Source organism: Lissotriton vulgaris, unplaced genomic scaffold (assembly GCF_964263255.1).
Source record: "Lissotriton vulgaris unplaced genomic scaffold, aLisVul1.2 SCAFFOLD_1177, whole genome shotgun sequence".
NCBI classification, from domain to species: Eukaryota; Metazoa; Chordata; class Amphibia; order Caudata; family Salamandridae; genus Lissotriton; species Lissotriton vulgaris.
This window is the reverse complement of record NW_028243938.1, coordinates 281320-298162: the sequence shown is the minus strand read 5'-3', so window position 1 is coordinate 298162 and position 16843 is coordinate 281320. Positions and strand designations below refer to the sequence as shown.

Sequence of the window (16843 nt, the reverse complement as noted above, 5' to 3'; positions counted from 1 at the left end):
TCATCAGTACCACTTTAACAGCCAAATACAGCAATAATAAGCAAACAGGGAACCAGTAATCCTTTGCAAAAGGGTTTTCTATTCTACAGCAACACATGTTGGTATCTTTTTAGTAACTTTTAAACCATAGGAGTGAGCCGAAGATGAAGTGGATTTTGTGTATCTTGCATACTAAATCGCATTATTATTCCAGTGGCCCTGTTACATGGCAGGTCCTTATCTCACCTGCAGTTATGCTTAATTCTGTGTTATGATGAGTACCATGTCTGTCAGTGGGATTGCTGTCCGGGGAGATGTTTGCATGAACATTTGTGTATAATTGGGAAATATGTGTATGGTGTACCTCTTACCATATCTGGCACAGTTGCATGGATGGTGCAAAAAGAGGAGACATTTAAAATGAAGAACGTTCCATATGAACATAAAGTGAACTAGTCATTGTAATTTTCTCCCACTTAAACGTGTTGCAATTAGAAACACTATAAAAAAATTATATAATAAATGTCTGTATTTTTCAGTTATGAATATGACCGTTTCTACTTGCCACTTAAAGCAAGATGCCTATTGTTTGTAAATGCAGCACTTTTAAATGGAAGAATATTAAATTGAAAGGTTATCTTAATGATTAAGTTAACTCTTCATTTAAATTTTCTCCTATTTAAAGGCATTCACAAACTGCATCTTGCTCTCACTCTCCCATATTTAAATTAACCACATTTTTAAGTACCTCAGTGTAGAGGTGAAGAACTTTACCTCTGCACCCCACCCTGGTCGCAAAGTGGAAACAGACCAAGTTAGTTTTCTGCTCTCTGCAGCCTGATGGCAGGATTCTGTTCGGTGATATACTGGTACTTTGTTACTGAATGGTTGGAGAAACTAAATTGTCCAGTATTGAATCTTTCATAGATTCACATGCTTGCATCTTCCCAGTCGTCATGGTGGGAGTCTCACGGTAAATGAATAACAATAGCAGTAAAAGAAAAAACTGCATAGAAAACCAATCGGGAAGTAAGAGTTTGGTAACCTATCATTATTATGTGGTCAAAAACTCAGCCAATCAGCTGCCAGCCCTAACATCACACTCCCCAGCAGAGCCAGCAAACCTCAGATTTCCAACCGCCGTTGTGTGAGAATGAGTCTCCCTGAGCCTTGCTCAGTTTGTTCCTAGCTACAGTCTTTTCATCTGGATTGGAGGTACTGTTTTTCAACTATTGCCACAAAATGGCTGAAGGCTCTAAAAGAGGCTTTTCAGACCGTGCAGATCTTGTGGGAAGGCCAGATTATATTCTGAAGCTTGTTTGCTGTTGAGGCTTCAGAAAAAGAAGGCCTCCTCAGAGACGGACTCAGAGGATGATTCCAAGGCACACTCCTCTAAAAAGCGGCAAAACAGAAACTGCTAAGGAGAAAGGGGATGCAAAAAAGTAGAAGATAAAAGACAGAGTCCTCCTCATCTTCTCTGCCTCATACACCCCTAAAAAGTCTTCAGAGACGAGAGCGGTGTCTTCAGCCCCGTCGACGAAGACTCGAGCTCTCCGGCGCTTGATTCTGTGAAGACGTCGACGATTTCATCGATGAATACATAGACGACGACTATCACAAAGACGACAACGTCGTCGACTGCATCTACAAAGACAACGCCGTCGAAGACCGGTTCGTCGACAGGGAGATCTTCGACGACCCCGCCGCAGACGAGTGTGCAGACGACCCCGTCGACGACCATACTGATTTCTCCGTGGACTGGAGAACCGTCGACTATGACTTTAAAATCGCTGATGGCAAGATCGATGATGAGGATTTCGAGCCCGTCGACGGACAAGAAAAACACAGAATTCACCTCATGGACAAAAATGTCACTGCATCCTCCCTCAAATCTACTAGATATGCAGGAGTCGGAAGATGAAGGGTGTGTGGAGTGACCTATAGTCCCTCACAACGTCAGATTAAAAGGCAGGATACAGACTAAGACGAATGCCAGGAAGTGCAGGAGGATTTTTCTTTTAAAGACCGTCCAGTGTCCGGCTCCAAAAGATATGAGTCTTTCCAACAGTCGTACGAGTATGAGGAGGAAGATGCACATCCTAGTGTGAGGGAAGAGTCAATGTCTATGCCTATTTCTCTAGTGTCTGATTTGCGACACATGATCAATGACTGCTAACACCGTTTTCCGGATGCAAACGCCCCTGCTAAGGATACCTCAGGCGGACCACAACCTGGAGCCCAAGCGTCGGTAGTTCAGCCTCTGCCTGTGGTGCAGAAAGTGAGCAGCCCTCCAATAATTACAATTGGAGATGATTTTGCAGAGAGTGATGGAGAAGAACAGCCTGAAGAAGGGGAACTTCTTCGGGAAAATCCAGCGGTCGACGAATGGGATCCATATATCTTACCTACTACGCCTTCTCCGTCGCCTTCCCCGACAAACTCTCCACCGGAGGACATTGGAGGATTACACAACATCATGGAAAGGGCCTCCAAGAGATTCGCTCTTCCTCTGCTAGTGCAGGAAACTGATTGTTTTCTCTATGACTTCAAAGAATCATCCAGGAAGTCTATTAGGACAATTCCAATGATCACTCCTATCTGGGACGAGGGTTTAAAGATCATGAAAAATCCAGCCTCTGTTGCTCCTCGGTGCCCAAAATAGAGAAGAAATATCGAGCCCAAGAGTCTTCTCCAGTGTGCCTAGTAGGGCATCCACACCCGGAATCAGTAGTAATGCAGGCTGCGCAGAGACAGTCCAAAAACCCGTTTCTGCTACTTCAGCTCCTCCCGACAAGGAAGGAAGAAGGATGGATGGCGCAGGGAAGCGTTTTGCAGTGATGGCAGCGGCTTTGAGTAGAGCCTCAAATGCTCTGGTTCTTATCAGTCGATAAAATAGGCCAATGTGGTCGGACATTGCACCAAGAATGTCTCATCTGCCAGATGACAAAAAGGAAGAAGCGACCACTATTTAGCAGGACGGGGCTAGGGCATCCTCTGAATCCATTGATATAGCCATGGACATATCGTTGGTGGCGTTTAGACAGATGGCTGGAGCAGTGGCGCTCCGAAGACCAGGCTGGCTAAAGGCAGCAGCATTCAAACCGGAGGTCCAGGCAAAAATCGTGGATATGCCTTTTGACGGGGAGATTCTCTTTAGCGAGCATGTAGACGATGCTCTTCAAAAAATCAAATCAGACACGGACACAGCGAGAGCGCTAGGTTCTCTGCAACAAAATAGGTTCCAGGCCTTTCTGAGAAGAGGATCGAGAGGCAAGTACAATCGGAGATCTCCTTACCAGTCCAATAGGTACCAACCTTACAATCAGCAGGGGTACCGGCAGTATCCGAACCAACAGTTTTGTTCTTCAAACACGTCCTACCAGCAGTAGCCCAGAGGAAAGTCCGCTGCACGGAGAAAATCACAGAACTCCAATCGGAGACCGTGACACTGCCAAGGTGCCAACCAGCTTGTCATACCTCAAACAAGACCATTACCTCTCTCTTTTTTATCGTCAGTGGCTGTCAATAACAACGGACAGTTGGGTACTGGACGTGATACATCAAGGCCATACCTTTAGAATTAATTCAGAAGTCCCCGAATCAACCACCTGTTCACAGGAAACAACATCTTTCAGCACTTAAGGCAGAAATTTGGTCTCTTATTGTGAGAGGGGCGATAGAGGAAGTTCCACCTCAACAGCGAGGGAACGGATTTTACTCTCATTTCTTCCTCATAAGGAAAAAGCAGTCTTCCAAATGGAAGCAGGTAATGAACCTGAGAGGCCTCAACAAATTAATCAAAAAAATATTGTTTTGTTTGCTGTCTCTTCAGGAAATCCTCCTGATGCTACGCCGGGGAGATTACATGGCATCCCTAGATCTCTTAGAGACCTATTTTCATATCCCAATTCACATCAAACACAGCCAGTATCTACAGGGTCTTGAGCTCAAATGTCCACGGACTCGATAATTCTCGCTTCGGTGCCTGACCTAATCATGGGTTCACACTCTGCAACTCTGGGCATTAAGCTTGCTTAATCTCCACAACGGCCCCCCGCGGCGGGATGCCTGGCTTTCACCTTGGGGATGCCCTGTAGGGGCTATCTCACAGGGAAAAAGCCAGGACGGGTTCCCAAGGCAAGCGCTTAGAGGCCCCTGGGTGATAAGCGCTATATAAATCCAATATACAATACAATACAATACTATTCGTGGTGGCCACTACCAGTTCAAAGTGTTACCCTTCGGTCTCAAATTCGTGCCAAAGGTTTTCCCAAAATGCATGGCGCCAGTAGCAGCGCACTTGAGACAACCAGGCCATCAGATTTATCCGTATCTGGACGATTGGCTCATAAAAGGCGCATCATACCAGGACTCTCTACACTCCCTACTATGCTGCATGGATCTCTTCCATTGCCTAGGCCTACTGATCAACATGGAGAAATTTTCTCTCATTCCATCGCAATCCCTTCAATTCTTAGGAGCCAAGCTGCACATGAAGGAAGCGAAAGGGTATCCTTCAGAGGAACGCACTCAAAAGATCTTAAGTCTGGCGTCACAATTACAAATAAATAGGTCCACTTCAGTGAGAATCTTCAAATCATTGTTGGGGATGATGTCTTCATGCATCCCCTTGGTTCCCAATTTCGGTTACACATGCAGCCTCTTCAAGAGCTTCTCGACATGCAATGGGTACAATCCCAAGGGTCCTTCGAGGATCGAATCACCATCACTCCGAAAATACAGGCTGCACTGTCATGGTGGAGGATCAGGAAGCATTCATCAAAAGGGCTACTCTTCGAACCTCAATGCCCCAGTAATGTCATGACGACAGACGCATCTCTTCAAGGTTAGGGGCACACCTACAAGACCTAGAAATACAAGGACATTGGACCACTCAAGAAGCTCAGCTTAATATCAGCCTGCTGGAGCTTAAAGCAGTATTCTTGGGATTACAGGCATTCTCCCCAGAATTCACGATTCGCTGGTACTAGTCAGGACAGACAGTATGACGACTATGTTTTATCTGTTACAACAATGGGGTGCAAGGTCAAAGCCCTTATCGGCACAAGCTCAAGAGATTTGGAACTGGCTCCTGCTGCCCAACATCTCTCTCCAGGTGCAGCACGTTCCAGGAGTTCACAACACACGGGCAGACATCCTAAGACGATCAGCCAGTGTTTCCCACGAGTGGGAATTAGATCAAGATGAACTACTAAAAGGGTTTCGCCTATGGAGCACCCCATCTCTGGATCTATTTGCAAACCAATACAAAAGAAATTCAAACACTTCGCAAGCAGGTTTCCTCTAGCGGGCCCTTGGGGAAATGCTCTACATCTACGCTGGACAGGAATGTTTGCGTACGCGTTCCCACCGTTCCCTCTGATACCGAGGTTGTTATGGAAAATGAGATCGGAACCGTGCCATTTAATTTTGATCGCCCCGGCGTGGCCAAGACTGTTCTGGTTCTTGGAGCTCCTCTAGTTGTCGGTGGCCCCCAGAGTACAGTTTCCTCTGATTCAAGACCTAATCTATATGAACGACGGACAAGTTCTCCATCCACAATTGACATCGCTGAACTTGTCAGCCTGAAACCTCATGAGCACTAATTTCATTCTTTAAATATTTCTCAGGAATGCCGGGATATCCTCTCTCAATCTCGAGCAGTTTCAACAAATACAACTTACACAGCAAAATGGAAGAGATTTTGTCAGTGGTGTTCCACTCAAGCTCTGCATCCTTTTCATGCTTCTCCAGAGCAAATTCTTCCTTACCTTTTACATTTAGCCAAAGCAGGACTCTCACATGCAGCAGTCAAATTCCATCTTGCAGCTATTTCAAGATATCGCAGAACACCAAATCGTCCATCTCTTTGGTCTCCGAGGATAATAAAGGAATTTCTGAAAGGGCTCTTGAGAGTGTTTCCTCCATTTAAGCACCCGTCAGTCCCATGGCTTTTGACGCAACTCATGAAGCCTCTGTTTGACCCAGTGCACACAGCTGAATTACAGTTTATCTCTTGGAAGGTGGCCTTGTTACTAGCTCTCACTTCAGCCAGGAGAGTCATTGAGATCAAGGCTTTTTCTATCGCAGAACCATTTCTTCAATTCAAACGAGATACGGTCATTCTCAGGACGAACCCTAAGTTCATTCCCAAAGTCCCCTCTATTTTTCATCTCAATGAACCCGTGGTGTTACCTACATACTTTAAAGATCCCTCTACTGCAGCGGAAAAGTCTCTGCATACACTAAACATGAAAAGATGCCTAACATTCTATATCGACAAAACTAAATCGTTTCGAAAGACAAACCAACTGTCTGTAGCCTTTTCGGGGCCTAGAAAAGGCTTAGCTCTGTCCAGATGTAGTATTTGAAGATGGATAGCTTCTGCCATTTTATTTATGCCATGAGAAAGCTTGAAAACATCTGCGATCCAGAGTTCGCGCTCATTCCACGAGAAAGATGGCAACTTCAGCAGCTTTGTTCGCGGGAGTATTGCTCCCGGACATCTGCAGATCAGCAACATGGACAAATGTGCACATCTTTACTAGACACTACTGTCTAGACACAGCATGGAACGAGGATACAGCGTTGGGACAAGCAGTTCTGCAACATCTGTTTCAATAAGGTATTTCTCAGACCTTAAATTTAATGCTACCTTCTTTTCTTGTTACAGTGTTGCATATATATAATATATATATATATATGTATATGTATGTATGTATATGTATGTATATATATGTATATGTATATGTATATATATGTATATATATGTATATGTATGTATATATATGTATATGTATGTATGTATATGTATGTATATATATATATATATATATATATATGTATATGTATGTATATATATATGTATATGTATGTATATATATATATATATATATATGTATGTATATATATATGAGAAAGAAGGGTTCTATCCTGGAAACGCAATATTGTGTATGTACTGCTTTCTATACAGGCATGTGAATCTATGAAAGATTCAATACTGGAGAATAAACTAGTTACCTGTACACTATGGTTCTCCAGTATCGATATCTTTCATAGATTCCCTTGCGGCCCGCCCACCTCCTTGTTTCTCAGGTAGACCATTTTTATCTCTAGATACATTCTTGGCTCACTCGGGCTGGCAATCTGAGGTATGGTGGCTCTGCTGGGGAGTGTTATGACAGCTGATTGGCCGTGTTTTGGACCACATAATAATGATGATAGGTTACCAAACTCTTACTTCCCTGTGTGTTTTCTATGCATTTTTTTCTTTTACTGCTATTGTTATTCATTTATCGTGAGACTCCCACAATGATGACGGGGAAGATACAAGCTTGTGAATCTATGAAAGATATCAATACTGGAGAATCATACTGTACAGGTAAGTAAGTAGTCTCATCTAGTACATCAGTGAGACATGGTTTTTCTCTAATTGTGTCCTGCCACAAATATCAATTGCAATTTTTTTTTTTACATCGAATCTCTCCCCCCCCCCCCTTTTTTTTTGTTAGCACAGAGAAATTCAGAATGTGAACATTAGCTTAGATACATATATTCTAAGATGAGGTCTAGCAGTGTCCCAAATCCTGAAGACATTTCTACTGACTTACCTGCGTCGCTCATACATAGGTTTCTCCTGATCATACATAGGTTTCTCCTGCCTGCTCAAATGTGGTTATCACAAGCACCATCCAAAAAGTACGTTATTTCACAGAACTTCACTCCTGGCATGCTTCTAGTCAGGGTCCTGGAATTATGCAACTGTGCATCCATAGCATTTTCCACTTAACTATGGATGCACTGTGTTTTTCGTATAATTCACGATCTGCTGCATAATTGCAGATTTTTTAAACGTAAAACATTTTTCCTTGTATTTCAAGTGGCTGAAAGTATTCAAAAGAGTCAGTACTTGTTGTCCAGCAGTAGCAAAGTGTATGCGAAAGCTAACTGATGATAACATTGATAAAATGTTAGGTCAGACAATGCCTGGGATACCTTCCAAATATGTTTTTTAGGCCGAACTGGTGTTAGCAGCGCGAAGTGCTGCGTCCAGCGAAAGACCTTATGTTATTCACTTGCTGGGAATGTTGGACAGGGGATGGGCACGCATGGCGATTTCATCGCGTGTGCGTGGGGGGAGACACACACACACACACACACACACACACACCATTCCCCCCCTTCCTTCCCCCCCAACCCCCCCCCCCCCCCCCCCCCCCCCCCCCCCCCCCTGGCGGCTTGCTCCCTTCTCTTCACAGGAGCGCGGGGTAGGCTCCCGTCCGCTTCCGGTCTGTGCTGGTGGCCCCGCCCTCAAGCAGGCAGTCCCACCTGGCTTCCTGTGTCTCGCCCGTGCAGAGAGGACCCCGCCTTCCACAACCCTTCCAGCATCTAAAAGTACAGCTAGGGGGGGGTGATGAGCTCATAGTCCAGGTGCACCATCATTACGGTTCAGGTAAGACTCGTCGATTGAGGCAGTAGATATGACACAGCACACAGTGTAAGCAGTTGGTTTCGGTTTAAGAATCGAGAGAATAGAAACCTAGAATTTCGTGGTCGAACTAGGTACTTCCCCAGCTCTGCCGCTTGTTCCTTTGTGTTTGCGCACTGTTTATTTACTTTTGTAGCACTCGCCGTGTGCTTTTCTTTATTTCTGCATGGCGACAATTTCACTTTAAATTAAAGGGGCAGCAGAGCAGGTACGTGTGAGCCTGGCTCGCTGTTGGCCATTTACTGAATTTCATCTTGTTTTCTTTTTTTTCAAATTCCTTTCTCGCCCCTGTTAATTGTGCCTTCCTGCATCTATAACCTCTCCCTGCAGGAGGGCAGCCCAGCCCCGAGAAATTGCCATTTTACTGCACAGCACAGCTTTCACTTTAAATGTAAGGAGCGGGAGAGCTGAGCGCTGCACTTCAACACACAGCGATAGTGAGTACACCTATTCATTCCCCGCCCTTTGAACACCCTGCAGCCTGCTGTCTGACATTTCCTCCTCTGGGCAGCACCTCCTATAAATCTTCCCTCTCTGGCCTGTGGTTGCCCTGGTTTCTGTCCTGCTCTGGATGTGGTGGGTGTAGTGCACTCAACATTTCCTGTAAGTACTCCCAGGGTGGCCGCCCTCTGCACCCGAGTCTCCTGCACCCACAAACAGGTTGCTGTTTTCCAAATAAACACTTATCTCAAGTTATTGGTCGTTCATTATCTAAGCAAGCCACATCGGCATTCTGGCCAGCGCTTATGGCTGCAATATCAGATCTGATTTATTTTGTTTCTTATTTTAACACAGAAATCTCCCAACTTCCACAGGAATCTACTGTATGTATCCTGATTGTTAAATTAATGTGGGCTGCGTGTTGTAGAATAAATGGCTCGCTACGCTACAGTGCGGGATCCTAAAACCAAACTGAGTTTGTTGATTTGGTTACCAGTCCACATAGTGTTAATTGTCACAGCTCCAGTGGCTTGTCTTCGCTGTGCTATCCGTTTTCACTTCCTGCTTTCTGCATGGTGTTTGAGGGCAATTAACCAATAAAATCATCCAGATAATTATAGCTTTATGGCTCTTCATCGAACACGTATAGTTAGTACAATGTAAAGGTTTTAAAGCAGTAAATATTGTGTTTTTGGGATACACCAACATCCCCTCACACTTGCTTAAATCTTTTGAGTATACTGTTCACACTTTCTCTACCATAGATTACTTTACGGGTTTCCTTGGTGACTGCGCACACTTACTCTGCCATTACCTTATGGGTTATCTCTGTGACTGCCCACACTAACACAACCACAGGGACCAAATATTACCTTTAATCAGTCAAGACATTGGTTAAGACTTTGGTTATCTGTAAATTTTATTGACAAGTGCAAAATAGGAGATAGTGTTGAGAAATACTAAATGTGTTAATTTAAGAAAGAAAGGTAACATTGGAAAACATAGGAAAAAATATTGTCATTTACAATGCCAATAGCTCTAACTTTCACAAATGCGAGACCGATTGCATTGCAAATGCTTTTGTGTATTTATTTCTTGTACGTTTCTCCATGTATCTCCTTTGTTTCTTTCCCATTTTATTTTAACTTCTCTCTTTGCCTTTGTACCTCTCATTTTCTTCTTGCCTTACTCTCCATCCTTTTCTTGTTGTCTTTTTTTCTCTTGCCTTCTTTCCTCTTTCTCCATTCTGATTTCCTTATTTGTCTCTATGCCTTTCTCTGCCATTCTTTTTTCTTCTCCTTTCATTCATTCATTTCACTGTTACGTTTTTTCTTCCTTTCATTTTCTTCTCATGTATCTTTTTCCTTCACCACCTTTCTTTTGCTCCTTTCTCTATCTATTCATCCTCATTTATTTCTTCTATTTTCATATCTTATCTTTCTCTTCCTTATTTTCCTTTCTTTCTCTCTTACATTTTTTTCTTCACTCTGTCATCCTTCCCTGTCTCTTTCTCTCCTCTCCTCTTCTAATTTTTCTCTCACATTCTTTATCTCTATTTCTCGCTCTTTCTCACTTTTGCTGTCTTAGAGCAAAGGGGCAAAAACTGATCCTCAGGGACCACAAATGTACACTTTTTGCAGTACAGCTCATGTGTCATCAATGATGTGGGCTGCTTGTAGCAGGATTAGGGTACTCTAGGGGCAGTAACCTACGCCCTCTTATCTATCCATCGTCCTCCCTCTATCTATCTATCGCCCTCCCTCTATCTATCGCCCTCCCTCTATCTATCGCCCTCACTCTTATCTATAGCACTCACTCTATCGCATCACTGCAGCATCACTTAGCACCACCACAGAATCACTCAGGGGCACCACAACATCACTATGCGCTACCACAGCATCACTGAACGCCATAGCATCACTCTGCGCCACCACAACATCACTCAGCACCACAACAGCATCACTCAGCGACACAACAGCATCAATCTGTGCAACCATTCAACAACAACTAGTTCAAATATGTTCTCTCAATGTTTCAAGCTTTATTACAAATGTCACAAAAAGATGGTAATATTTCACTTCTTTCTTAGGTTTTCGTCACAATCAAATACACTGAACATAATCTTCACAAAACTTATATACAAAAGTTTAAGCTATTGCCATTATAAATCACAACTTTTATTTAAGTATTAATTATTTAAAAAAAATAAGACCTTGTTACTTCTAATATCAATACATCTAAGTCCCGTAAATACAACACATATTGCATTACAAATGCTATAGGTGTCACATTTGCGAAAGTTAAAACTATTGGCATTGTAAATGACAAAGCTATTTTCGCTTTTTTCAAAGCCAACACATAAATAAAATATTTGTCATTTACAATACCAATAGCTCTAACTTTCCTAATGCGAGACCTATTGCATTGCAAATGCTTGTTTAATCTGGATTTGTACTGGCGTTATGCTGACATCTGGTCTGAACTGCAGGGCTTCTGTGAGGACCTTTCTGTAATCTATTTTAAGATAAGAGAACACTGCATATGTTATCTTCATAAGTCTTCCATTATACAGAAGGTAAGTTCTAAATGAAAAAGCAAAAATTAACTGAAATGGATTCCTAGGTGTTGCGTGTTATGTAAGGTATCTGAGACTATTGTGGAAGTTAAAGAAGCAAAATGAATGTTTCTTTCCGACTGCTTGTGTGTTTTATCTTATATTTAAATGATGTTGTTTGCAAAAGAATACACCAAGATATGTAAAATGTTGTGTTACGCAAGTTTGGCTGGCTGAGAAACATAATTATTTCCATATGAAAGTACAATATATTCTCTGCAGTAGTAACATTGTTGGTAAGTAACCTTTCATGCCAGCAGCTTTGCAGGCCATCCACTGGTCAGCGACTGCATAGCAGACAGAAGCGTTGGCTTAAAACTTCAGATTAACTGCACTGAAGAAAACACAGAATTGTGAATTGACTGAGAATACATGCTAGCGTAGCCTAAATGAGTTGCCGTCCCAAGGCTGCTACTGTAAAGTGACAGAAGGAAGGAGCACAGGTTCAAGAAGCTAATCCTGGATTTTTTAGACCACCTTATAGGTCAAGTCTAGATTTCGGCTTTCTGAGACAGAATAAAGTCTGTACTTTGTACTCTCTTTTTGATGGAAAGACTGCTGGATATCAACTTGCCTCTTATCCTGCTTCTCTGAGACATAAATTGCTCATTGGAGTCTCTTTATTATTGCATATAGCCTCTAACATTTATGTGAGAGTGTTCGTTTGCTAGCTGAATTGGGGTTTTGGGTTGCTTTGTGCTGAAAGTTTACCATTTTGTTTGACATACTGGATTTGCATATGATTATGCCCTGAAAACACTCAAGTGGACCATCTTGCCCTGAGCACATTCATATTTTCCTTGTTGCATCTGTTTGTCACAACAAACCTTTTTTCTTCAGATGATTTTCGGATATTCTGCGGTGACCTTGGTAACGAGGTGAACGACGATATTTTGGCTCGAGCTTTCAGCCGATATCCATCCTTCCTGAAGGCAAAAGTGATTCGAGACAAACGGACAGGAAAGACAAAGGGCTATGGTTTTGTCAGCTTCAAAGACCCCAATGACTACGTCCGAGCAATGAGGGAGATGAACGGTGAGTTTGGTGGCCAAAGAAATGCGTGTGCTAATGGGAGGTGGGCAGGGCTGTTGCAGGTACACTTAAGGGAAGAATGCAGGTTGAAGAAATGAGAGCATTGCAACGAGTTGCTATGAAGGGCATTGTATATTCAGCAGCAATCCTAACAACCTCCCTGTCTCTTTGCAGGTAAATACGTTGGATCCCGGCCCATCAAGCTGAGGAAAAGTATGTGGAAAGATCGCAATATTGATGTGGTGCGCAAGAAACAGAAGGAAAAGAAGAAACTGGGATTGAGATAAAGTTGCAAGCCGATATTTCCAAGATCCGGAACTGGTTTGGGCACGAGGGGGCAGGTCTTTGCCCATACACACACACACCTCTAAGAACATCCCCATGACTCCATACATACATAGGTGTGCAAAGGAGGGAATCCCTGTGACAGTGCAGTGGGAGATCATGTTTAGACGAGGATTTGGACAATAGGATGAACTATACATATGCAAAATTCTATCAGTGCGTGTTTTCCTGAGTATTTTGTTTGCTCACAGTTTTTGTGTGGACAGGTGTGCAGTCTACCATAGATAAATGAATGTGTATGAATGCGTCTAATGTGCTCTGGGGTGTCAGGTGTGTGTGCGTGCGTGCGTGCCCGTCCGTCCGTCCGTCTCCGAATATGTGCTCTTGTAGGTGCGTTTGTACAGGTTTACTTAAATTGTAATGTGGGAACTGTCCCATATTCAGGTTTGCTTTAATACATTATACTTATTCATATAGTGTGGCTGTATGGAATTTGAATTCCCAAGATTCCTACGTGGAGATTAGTTTTTGCACGTGCTCTTATTTGTTTGTGTGTCGGTCACCTTACAAGCGCTTGTTTGTGAGCGTTCTTCCACTGTTTGTTCCTTCTACACTGAAGTACTGCGACCTTTACACCTCCCTTGAAAACATAGCAGAGTATGAGCTGACAGATCTGTGGACTGTTTTCTGATAGGGCTGTTTTTGATTAATGGACTTGTAGGAAAATATTATCGTACACATTTCATAGGTGGACAGTCTCCGAATGATGAATCTATGGATTAATTTTGGCTAACTGAGTTCACTGAATAGCTGCACAATTCATTCCTTCAAATTGCCATGCAACATCTGTCTCCAAGTGAAGGATTGTGGGAACGGTTCTCATAGCGCTCTTGAATGTTTTGCATTTTGTAAATAAATATCTCTTCAATGTGTTTTAAAATCGGTATGCTGTGTTTTGTTAACCGGTATTTGCAATTGCACCCTATACCCATGATGACTACTTCCGGCTGATGATGATCTCAGATAACTATTGTGCTTTGCAGAGATGCTGGTATAGGTGACTACTTTGTTGTCTTTTTGCCAAACATTCCTTTGTGATGTTATGTTATGTTATGTGAAAAGTACTTATTCAGCGCACGGACACCAGACGATTTCATGGCGCTAGAGACAACATGGAGAAGAAGGGTGCGGAATTACTCAAAGGCCTGCCGGAAGAGATGAGTTTTAAGTGAACATCTAAAAAGAGCGTAACTGGGAGAGGATCTAAGTTCGCTCGGAAGTGAATTCCATAGTCTAGGAGCCAAAAACGCAAATCGGAGGCCACCATGCTTTTTGCGTTTAACTGCTGGAATGGTAAGGAGGTTGTGATGGGAGGAGCGCAAATCACGGGAAGGAATGTACCGGCAGATTCTAGAAGCAACAAAAGCAGGACCTTGAGCATGTAGCACCTTGAGTATGGTGCAGCCGAGTTTAAAGACACACCGCTTGGCAACCGGCAGCCAGTGGAGTTTCTTTAGTAGCGGGGAGATGTGTAGATGTTTTGGCTGACAGAAGATTAACCTGGCTGCCTGATTTGCACGAGTTGCAAGCGGCGCAACTGGTAGGCAGGAATGCCAGCGTAAAGAGCTTTGGCGTAGTCAAAGTGAAATGTAATCAAGGCTATGATGACCAGCGTGAGAGCCTCTGTAGACAGAAACCTACAGATTTTACGGATCCTGCGAAGATGGAAAAAGCAGGCCGAGGTGACAGCGCTAATCTGAGGTTTCATTGAGAGGTCTTGCAAATCATAACGCCAAGACTCTTCACAGAGTCAGCTGGAAGGGGAGGGGTGCCCAGAGAGGATGGCCAGAAACTGGCATTCCAGGGGTTAGCGAGTCCTCTGGTATATCCACTCGCTAATGGAGAGCATAGTAGATTGAAAATTAGCGCGGGATGTGGAGGTGGATTCAAGATTAAAAACCAGCTGGAGGTCATCCGCGTAATTAAAGATGGTAACTGGGCTATTGCAGAGAGAGGCAATCAGGGGCTGCATATAGAGATTGAACAAGAGAGGCGATAAGGCAGAACCCTGGGGGACTCCGCAGGTCAGACTGGATCGAGGTGCTACAAAGGTAGACAGATGGACCGCCTGAGTGTGCCGATGTAAAAATGATCGGATCCAGTCAAGGGCCCGACCCTGTACACCGGCGTTGTTGACACGGTTGATCAACAGAACGCGATCGACCGTGTCAAAGGCCGCAGATAGATCCAATAGCACGAGTGCCTGGGAGATGTTATTATCAGCACCCTTTCTGAGCTCATCCATCACCGCCAGAATGACCGATTCGGTGGAGTGGGCTGGCCTAAAGCCCGCCTGCTGACGGTCAAGGAACTTAGAGTTCTCAATAAAAGAACTAAGACAGTTGGTGACATGAGTCTCTAGGATCTTACCTAGGTAGGGAAGCAGGGAGATGGGGCGAAAATTGGCCAGGACCATAGGATCAGCGTTAGGCTTTTTCAGGATAGGGACCACAGCTGCGTGTTTAAAGGAGTCGGGGACGATACCTGTAGCTAAGGATTCGTTACGAAGTGTAAGTGGAGGGTCAGGGCAGGCAACAAAGGCTGCTTTGAGAATCTGCGGAGGGCAGCAGTCATTTGGCGAGCCCGAGCTCACTTTGTATTGCTGAAGAGCAATGCGTTTTAGTTACTTGAAATGCTATAATGTATTTTTTGGTGGACTATGAGACTTGGGAGCAAAGACTCTACTTTACTGGAAATTCCAAAATTCAGAACCCTCCAGTGGACCAGATTCTGGGATTCCATCGTCCCAGCCTGTAGAACAAATCTTTTTTGCAGCATGATCTTTTTCTGGATTTACATGCTGTACACTACTATGCCATCTAGTGCTTAGGTTCGGAATAGTCTTTATTTTTTTTGTGTATGGGCGCCATCGTCCTATCCCATTTGTGACATCAGACATTCGCCCCAGAAGTTCTCCTACATGGTCACCATCTTCAGATTTTTTTCCACTATTGGGTCTGGAAGCAATATGGAGGAGCTCCAAAGCAGTTGAGGAATCATGCAAAACTCTGGAGAAAGGGGTGAAAGGCACCGACAAACCCCAGAAGCCTCACGTGCTGAGAAAGAGACCTTTCTCTGGTCGGAAGGAGGACTTTTCTGACCGGGAACACATGCAGAGAGGTGAAGCAGCAACGTGAGATGGAGACCGATTCCATTTTCCTTCTTATAATGTCTTTAAAATGAACTTTAAACCATTGTATCCCAACAACATTTCAAAATGGGGTTATCTACCTGATGGATTGAACTGGAATAAGAGTTGCTTAATGTAAGAATCATATGAATAATCCATTAATTGGGTACATGTAGTCCTAATTCTGCATCCCTAATCTGGGTTCCCCACACTCACAGAACTCATTCTCCAAACCTAATATAGGACATGAGGTGTTAGGCAAGATATTCAATCACTCCTTGAATGTGATTACGGATACTCTCCTTCAGGTTGCTGACCATTCTTTCCATGTTTGTTAATGCATATATTTTTGACCCCCATGTGAAGATGTCTGCTACCCCTTTGGGTTCCGATGTGCACTATACTGCAAGTAAATTAAAAAATATGTATTTTTTACATGATCATCCCCCCCACCCCCACACCACTTTTTGCCTGGTATTCAATACTGCTTTGACTCGAAGTGCACACTAGGTTTCTGCTAACCTGGCCACCAGTACCAGATCTTTTTCCATAAACTGTACAATTGTTTCCCCAAATGGTAATACCTTTAGCACTCCCTGTAAGTCCCTAGTAAGTGATACCCCTGGTACCTAGGGCGAGGAGGCCATAAGGAACCCGTTACCAAGCTCTTGCAAACTGCCATTGCAGGCTGCGTGTCTTGGTGCTGACAAAAGTGAAAACACAACATGGCCCACAGCCTATGTGCTATGCCAGCAAATACTGCATGCAGTATTGGTGAGTCACCTATACAGCAGGCCTTACAGCCCTATACACT

General features: G+C 43.7%; 1 protein-coding gene across 2 annotated transcripts in view; it reads left to right on the top strand.

Moving 5' to 3' along the window:
• The window catches only part of RBM42 (RNA binding motif protein 42), a 237994-nt gene extending 224215 nt beyond the window's left edge, over window positions 1–13779 (top strand). For both annotated transcript variants that reach the window (XM_086948711.1, XM_086948710.1), the window contains exons 9-10: window positions 12363–12557; window positions 12729–13779. In XM_086948711.1, coding sequence (XP_086804837.1) covers window positions 12363–12557; window positions 12729–12841 — 308 coding nt within the window. In that variant the 3' untranslated portion in view covers window positions 12842–13779. The remainder of the gene's footprint in view (window positions 1–12362; window positions 12558–12728) is intronic.
• The last annotated feature ends 3064 nt before the right edge of the window (window positions 13780–16843 follow it).